The sequence below is a fragment of the Poecilia reticulata genome, linkage group LG13 (genome assembly GCF_000633615.1).
Source record: "Poecilia reticulata strain Guanapo linkage group LG13, Guppy_female_1.0+MT, whole genome shotgun sequence".
Classification (NCBI taxonomy): Eukaryota; Metazoa; Chordata; class Actinopteri; order Cyprinodontiformes; family Poeciliidae; genus Poecilia; species Poecilia reticulata.
Window position 1 is genome coordinate 31,943,683 of NC_024343.1, and position 8,429 is coordinate 31,952,111.

The 8,429-nt window shown below is 36.8% G+C and overlaps 2 protein-coding genes and 1 long non-coding RNA gene across 3 annotated transcripts in view; 1 reads left to right on the forward strand and 2 right to left on the reverse strand.

Moving 5' to 3' along the window:
* Positions 1-4,219, reverse strand: part of ercc2 (excision repair cross-complementation group 2) — a 16,987-nt gene extending 12,768 nt beyond the window's left edge. The window contains exons 1-6 of the mRNA XM_008426643.2: positions 4,069-4,219; positions 3,839-3,938; positions 2,823-2,900; positions 2,682-2,744; positions 2,445-2,558; positions 533-649 (exon numbers count right to left, since the gene is read on the reverse strand). Of these exons, the coding sequence (XP_008424865.1) occupies positions 533-649; positions 2,445-2,558; positions 2,682-2,744; positions 2,823-2,900; positions 3,839-3,938; positions 4,069-4,073 (477 nt within the window). The 5' untranslated portion in view covers positions 4,074-4,219. The remainder of the gene's footprint in view (positions 1-532; positions 650-2,444; positions 2,559-2,681; positions 2,745-2,822; positions 2,901-3,838; positions 3,939-4,068) is intronic.
* A 1,587-nt stretch (positions 4,220-5,806) lies between these two features.
* The window catches only part of zgc:154093 (cdc42 effector protein 2), a 10,149-nt gene continuing 7,526 nt past the window's right edge, over positions 5,807-8,429 (reverse strand). The window contains exon 2 of the mRNA XM_008426644.2: positions 5,807-7,813. Coding sequence (XP_008424866.1) covers positions 6,918-7,655 — 738 coding nt within the window. The 5' untranslated portion in view covers positions 7,656-7,813 and the 3' untranslated portion in view covers positions 5,807-6,917. The remainder of the gene's footprint in view (positions 7,814-8,429) is intronic.
* Positions 7,820-8,429, forward strand: part of LOC108166796 (uncharacterized) — a 2,407-nt gene continuing 1,797 nt past the window's right edge. The window contains exon 1 of the long non-coding RNA XR_001777178.1: positions 7,820-7,952. This is a non-coding gene — a long non-coding RNA (uncharacterized LOC108166796). The remainder of the gene's footprint in view (positions 7,953-8,429) is intronic.

The following is an 8,429-nucleotide window of genomic DNA, read 5'->3' on the forward strand; positions in this document are numbered from 1 at the left end:
AAAAAAAAAAAAAAAAAAAAAAAAAAAAAAAAAAAAAAAAAAAGAAACCAGACAAAAATACTTGGTGAAATTTGGTATTTTTGCAGTGTAGGATTTATTTTTAGTTTTTTGGTGGAAATTTACTCTTCCCCATTTTTATTTCATCTACAATAACTCTAATGTTTTCTTTCTGTTCATTAACTGCATCCAAACTGAGAACTCCAACCATTTTCCACCTATAAACGCATCAGAGGTGGACTTAGTGAAATTCGTTTAGCATCTGATGAATATCAGGGACATTAATGCTGGTGATAATCTTCCAATTCATTCATTTGGTTCAAAATGATTAAATGTACTAAAGAACCTGCAGCTCATTTTTATTTTCTGTGTTTAAGTCTTTAGACTAAAAGGAATTGATCAACAACCAATAAAACCTGATAAAAAAAACTGATGTTACAGTAAAAATTTAAGTTGCTTCATTACTTTTTTCATAGCTTCATGTAAAAATGTGAGTTGAAATCATCGGCTGCTGTGAGTTCAGGCGTTTTCTTACCTCATAAAAGCGACAGACAGGCAGGTTGGGATTGCCGTGGCGCTGAGCGCGGATGTAGGACGCCGTCAGACTGTGGCACTTCCCGTCCACCTCCTTCCCAAACCGTAGAGAGCTGACCTGCACCAAGAAAAGAAACAATTTTATTATCATTATCAAAGCTCAAACGATTCATCAGATGAATCAGTTATTAGAAATAATTGTCAACTAATGTAGAAAGTGATTAGTCATTAACTAGAACAGTGTTTTTCAACCACTGTGTAACGTGAGCGATCGTCAGGTGTGCCGTGGAAATTATCCAGTTTCACCTACAGTACCATATTTTCCGGACTATATGCTGCTACTTTTTTCCTAAGCTTTGAACCATGCGGCTTGTGGCCCGGTGTGGCTTTTCTGTGGATTTTTCTTCAACCACCAGGGGGCTCTCTAGCAGGAAGTGAATCATTGGAAGTCAAAATTGGAAATAAAAGAAGAAAGCACTAATTTTCATTTAGAACAAGCACATGCTAGCAGCCATGCTAGCAGCAGGTGCGACAGAGAAATGTTTTCAGACTCACATGATGCAGCTTCTAAGTTGAGGAGTATCGATCTGGCAGTACAGGAGGGAAATAGAGCCGCTGCACGGCGTGAACAAAACCGGATTTTGGAGACGGAGAACTGCGTCCTTAATATGTCCAACAGTTATTAGGACGCAGCCCTCTGCTGCGCTCTGCTGGGTCCTTATGGGAAACCGAGAGCGGCAGAGATACCAGCGGTCTGTAGCCCAGTGCGGCCGATATAAGTAAGTTTCCAGGGGGGGTTCAAAAAATTTGAAGGTACGGTTTATAGTATGGTGAACTCATAGTCCGGAAAATACGGTAATTGGTTTTAAAAGATTTTCTGAAAACGAATTATCTGCAAATGATGCCATCTTTGAGTGTCTTTGCTGTAGTAGTGACTAGCGGTGTAATCATGCAATTTTATTACCACTAGGTGGCAGTAGATACAGAGCATTTTACATTAAAACAAGAGAATTATGTTACTACATTCATGCATCATATGAGTGTTGTGGCTGTTCAGGTGTATTTCTGAAGTTGTGGCTGTTCAGGTGTATTTCTGAAGTGGACATGTTAAGTGCAATTTGAAATAAGAAATGTAAAATATGATAAAAATACATTTTTGTGTTTATTTGATTCCTATTCAAGACACTTTGATAAGAATGACTGTATATGTAATAAAGGCGGCTACAGAGGATCTTTGTTTACATTTTAGGTTGGTGATGTGCCTCGTGATTTCTTCAATTAAAACAATGTACCTTGGCTCAAAAAAGGTTGAAAAACACTGAACTAGAGTATACACACTCTTAAAATGGACCTTTTGCTGACAGAACAACACTCAGAGGCTTAATTAACCCAGAAACCCAGTAGAAAAATATAAACATTTTACATTTAAGATTAAAAAACACAATGTCTGTAAACATGTTCATCAAGTGAGTTTTAACTTCATCTGATTCAAATTATGTAAAAATATATACATTTCATTTTAAGTACCTTTTTCATGCAATTATTATTATTGTTTAATCAAAATAATCACCAGATCAGCCACACAGTGTTCATGTTCAGTCCAGCAGAAAATTTTCCACATGTTGATTTAGAAGGATTTTTTAGCTGCAGATGTGTCTTTTTATTTATATGTTACTGCATTTTATCCAAGAAAATGTTAATTTTTGTATTTAACATTTTTTATTGAATTGTTAGTTTATTTATATCTTTTATTTCTAGTAGCGTATAAAAAAGTCTTAAGAGGGTAAATGAAGATCTGCAGAATGTGCCAATTAATTAAATCCTCTTGAATAATCAATAGTTGCATCCCTAATCATTATTTTTATAAATATTATTTCTTAGAGGTGTTGGAACGACAGTCCAGCGGTTCGTACTTCAGGGTGGATGCAGAGGTTCTTCCTGGAGGACAGAGACAGAGCCAGGAAGTTGTTCACTTCTCCCGTTTCTTTGGCATAAAACTCCATCAGCTTCCTGAGTTCCTCCACAACCTCAACACACAGAAGCAGAAAGTTTTAAACCAACTTACTATAAATCCGGCACTTGTTTGTCTGTAGAAGCGTTTACTACAGAGGAAAACATGTTTATTGTAATTTAATCTGACCCTGACTTACTTTCTCGATTTCAGGAACTGTTCTGGAGCAGTAAATCAACTTGGTCACGTCCAGCGGAAACGCCTGAGAAACACAGCAGGCTGTGATGAAGCGATCAGAACCGAGTCGTCAGAAGCTCCAAACGTTGGAGATGAAACTCACCCTCTGGTAGGCGACGATGAGAGACAGTAGAGAGATGGTCTTCCCTGTTCCTGACGGCATCTCCAGGACTCCATGACCCTGAACACACACAGGATCAGTTCACACTGCAAAAACACAAAATCTTAAAAAGTAATTCTATTTTCCAGTTCAAATATCTTAGTGCACTTGAAATAAGGCAAAACTAACTAGCAAGTATCTCTTCAGCTAGAAATATCAGCTTGTTTTCAGTCAACAATTCCTCAATATGAATTAAAAAGTTCTAGCTCCTCTGGCTGATTATTACACTTTTACCAATGTATTTTTCTCCATGTTATAAGTGAAATAATTTACCAATGGAACTAGAATTTTTTCATCAATATTAAGGAATTATTGACTTTAAACAAGAACACTACCGTATTTCCACTGGAATAAGATTTTTTTTTAAATGCTTGGTGCAAAAATGCAAAATCTTGCCAAGTGTTTTTGTCTAGTTCTACTGCAAATATATTGAAATAAGACAAAATTAACGCACAAGTAACTTTTCAAGGAGATATAGGAACTTGTTTTAAATACATAATTCAAATTTTCACATGATTTTAGTGAAATAATCTGCAAATCTATTTTGTTGACGCCATAAAAAAGCACCATTTTCTTTTTTGTCCTTTTTGTTTTTGCAAAGGATCGGCACAAGAACAAATGCAGTAATGAATTATTAATAAGGTTTACAATACTACTTTTATATAAAAAGCTATAAAGTAATTTCCGATTTAATTAGATTTTCCACCAATACAAAAGTTTTGGAGAATTCCAGTAAACAAACTGTACAAGAAAAACACCTAACAGGATGGATGTTTCTTTCTCTTTTTAATTAAAGTTGATGTCAATAGTTAACTATTAACAAATTATTTCCTATGGGGTTTTACAATAGGGATTGTTTCTTTGTCTGCGTGAGGTTGTTGGACACATTTACGTTAAAAGACCCAAGTTTTATTTTATTTTTTTAATCGAAGAGATTGTGACTGGGAAAAAAAACCTACTTTTGCATCCAAAGTCCTCTTAAGCTCCAGCATGTAAGAGTACTGCTCCGGATAGATGTAATCATAAGGAAAATAGACCAGCAGACCCTCGATGTTCAGCCTGAAAAGTCAAAGCCAGAGTTTAAGTTAATTAAAATTAGCTAAAACTTCATACATCCAAGCTAAAACTAGCACCCCGCCAACTCGTTTTCTCCTATTTTAATGATTATTCCACTAAAAAAAACACTCACTTCATGTTAGCGGATTGTTTAACAGAAATTCTTCTTAGTATCCTGGGTTTAAATGTTCATTTTAAACAAAAACTAACGAAAAAGAGATGATAAAGCGGAGATTAGCAACGACACAAACTGCTTCTTCTTCTTCTTCTTCTTCTTCTTCTTCTTCTTCTTCTTCTATGATTATTTACGTTGCTCGCGCTCTACTGCCACCAGAGGGCGGACTGGAAACTGCATGATAAAACCAAAAACTTCATTATGTCGGGATATTTATGTCCATTGCTTTAAATAGACATCCAAAAAAATTACTCAAGAGTATTTTATTAGTGAGCAACTGATGATGTCATCAGATACAGGAAAAACTGCCATTTTATGTAAACCTCGTTTACTTTACAGACTATCACAACAAAAGTAACACAAATAAATAACATAATTACAAAATAACACATTAATAAACGCAAAAAACTCTTGTAATTCAAAGTTTTTTAGTAGAAAATGTATGAAACTAATATTTAGAGTAGGTAATGGCAGAAACGACTCAGCAGAGAATAACAAAGCTCGTGTCTGAACATGAGGTCTCACTTCAACATAAACTGTAGGCTTGTGTTTGTGTCTGATGCTTATTTTGATTAAAACAAGTAAGTTCTTCATTCAGTAACGTCAGTCACATTGAGTAGAGTTTAATGTCCTCTTCAGACATCAGCCTTTATACCAAAATTCACAATGAGAAAGCATGTGCAATTTTAAAAAGTTGCAAATAACATTTTATTTTGAAAAACTCAAAACAAAACCGATATATTGGCTAATATATCAACTGTTGATGCTTTACAGTCTACACAGCTTTACAGTTTTCAAGCCTTGAAACTTGAAAATTAAATATGATCCATGATCACTACAGTTACCGACTAATACAGAAAATAATTGTGAAATCACTAAATTAAAATCAGGAATGTTTACTGAATAACAGCTGTAGTAACTCTATTTTACCACTAGGGAGCAGCAAAGACTAAATTTATAAACTAGCTGGTTGAGTTCTTCAGATTTTTACATATTTATAAATACATTAAAATGCATTAAATATAATAAAACACATCAATTAATATTTAATATGATCAATTTAATATAATTAATATTAAATAATAATGTATTATTAAATTATATATTAAAAATATATTTCCATATATTTTTAATATGTTAAAATATTTTAATAAAATATAAAAAGTAATATACATATAAAAATGATGTATTAAAAATAATAAAAAATAAATACACTAATATTTAACAGTAATTATAAACTAATTATTTTAATTAAATTTGAAAAATAATATACATCTAAAAACAATGTATTAAAAATAATAAAAATAAATATTTAATATTTTAATAACAGTGACATATGTCAAAAGTCCAAAAAAATATATATTTATTATAATGTACATTTAAAAAAAAAAAGTATAATAGTAGTAAAAAATTTCTATGTTCTCAGTCACTAATCTCAGAAAGTGAAGCTGATTTATTATATTTATCACATGTAGAGTGAAATATTCCAAGTGTTTATTTTAATTTAGATGACTATGGCTTACAGATCATAAAAACATTTTATTATTTCTCTGAAATATTTACATTTTCTGAGATTATTTTCTACATTTTTCATCCTCTGTGAGTCATGATCATCAAAATGAGAAGAAATTAACTTTTTTATAGACCAATAATTACATAAAAACATTTATTATCTATATATGTGTGAGAACAACTGTCCAGGAAAGCAGACTTTATTTATAAGAAATATCTTTATTTTAGATTTACAGAAATATTTACAGAATAAAATAACATTTCAATGGTAGGCTACTGTGATGCTGGAGGAAGTTCATGTTGACGGAGATTTTAAACAGGAAATCTGCAAAAAGGAGCATTTTTCTGACACTTAAAGCTTCCAAACCATCCAAAAATAAAAACGGAAACATCCTGAGTCTCTTTCTGATAAAAAACAACAACAACAGCTTATCAACAGTAGCTGGTGACTGAAATCTAAAAAAATTAATCCAAGGAGACATAATTGGACAGAAGATCCAGCGACGTTTCTAATAATGAATGTGCAGCTGTTTGGTTTCCCAGGTCCGTCTGGGAATATCACGTGGTCAACCATTGAAGGAGCAGAAAGGGGAACAGGAAGTGCTCTGCGCTTCGATGGCGGCTGATTTGTGTCGGGATTCATGTTCCGGAGAAGCATCTAAAGCAGCAACAGTTCTGCATTTCATCAGTGGCGCCCCCCAGAGGCCAGACCAGGCAAGGAAAAATATTAGGGATGGGCGATATGGACTTCGAATTTTATCACAATATTTTGTGATACTATTGTGAAAATGATAAAAAATAATGACAAAGAATTTATTATTACTTGTTATTTTAGGTAACTATTTGGCTATGAATGCATGAATCAGCATTCATGGCACCACAAACACAAATACTGCTTTCAGAAAAACATTTCCAATTGAAATTGGCTCCTTCCAGATGTTTAACTTTCTTAAACAAGTGTGATTTATATCACACTTTTTTATATCATTATATATATTTTTTGGAATTGTTTTGTATGAATGTATATATTGGGTTTTATGTGCATGTCTTGAGATGATTGAATGCCTTTGTCTGACCTGAACATGATTTACTGGAGTGCTAACACTATTCCAGACCGGGCCCTGGCCCCCTCTTGCCCCCCTCACATTATTCCAGACCGGGCCCTGGCCCCCTCTTGCCCCCCTCACATTATTCCAGACCGGGCCCTGGCCCCCTCTTGCCCCCCTCCTGGGGACGCCACTGCACTCAGGTAAAGTCTCCCCGTTTTTCTCAGCATGTCTCAAAGCGTCGTGTCCTCACAGCTCGCAGCGGTCGTCTTCACCCTTATAGCGGTCCATGATGCTCAGCACGTCCTCCATGATGGACGGGCCCAGGTCCAGGTCCAGGTCCAGCCTGGCCAGGGATTCGGCCGGCTGGAGGCCCGGCACCGGGCATGGCGAGTCACTGCGCTCGCTGCTCAGATCCTCGTTGCTCAACCCGGCGTCCGAGTCCAGGCTGAGGCCGCGGCGGACATCCGGGGGTCCACACGTCTCCGACACGGAGTCCTCCGACGACGCCTCCGAGAAGGACCCGGATGATGGGACGAGCCTGCGCACAGCGGGGGCTTCACAGACTTCCGGCTGAGCGTCACCCGGCTCCCCTGGCTGCTGGTCCAGGTGGAGCCGCGGCGGCTTGGGCGGGGCCTGCTCGTGGGCGACGCACACCGGCATGGACACGGTGCTCTTCAGCAGCCCGTTGGAGGCCTGCTGGTAGTGGCAGCCGTTGTAGGCGAAGCTGCGGGGCTCCTGCGTGGCGGCCCGGTCCACGCTGTGCGAGCGGGCGTGGCCGTGGGCCGGAAGCATGTCCATCTTCCCCTGGAGGAAACCCACGTCTCCAAACATGTCCCCCTCGCCTTCCGGTCCCACGTGCGCGCTGTGGCGCACGTCTCCCAGCGGGGGGCTGATCATGTCCCCCGACAGGACGTCACGCAGCCGCAGCTTCTTCCCTTTCTTTGGGGTTGTAGTTTTCAGGTAGATTGGTGTCTTTGCTGGCATTTTTGCTTTTTAAAAAGTGTTTTGACTATGAGCAGAAGACTGAAGTATATATTTTTATCAATCAGCTTCCTCTCCTGCACTGAAAAGCCATATCTGGGGTGAAAAACGTGATCTTGTTTGCAGAAACTTCAGGAATGTGGCAACAAAACACCGGAGATCTGCGAGAGGAAACAAAACAAAACAACAATGAATCAAAAAGAGATGAAGAGGAGAGGAAAAAATCACAGAGATTAACGAGATGGAGGGAGATTTATAGGCTTCCCTCCTGAGAAAGAGGAAAACGTGATTTATCCCAAGGTTTGAAAACGGCAAAAAAACAAATATTACCAAGTATTTTAGTCAATTATTTAAGTGCCCCAAAAATATATGTTGGGCTACTTGAAAGAAAACAAAACTAACTGGGAAGTAACTTTTCAGGAAGATTATTTACTTAAAACAGGAGGTTGTTTTTAGTATTTTAAAATTTTTATTGGCAGATTTTTATTAGCTATTACTGTAAGTTAGACCAAAACTATTGCAAAAACACAAAGTATTACCAAATACCAAATTTGTGTTTTTAGTGGAAATACCTTCATACATTTGATTTAAGACAAAACTAACTTACAAGTAACTTTTCAGGAAGATTATTTACTTAAAACAGGAGGTTGTTTTTAGTAAATAATTCCTTAAAACTGATGAAAACGTATTTATGCCAGTCAGATTAACCTGATCAGTTTCCCCACCACACACACACACACACACACACACACACACACACACACACACACACACACA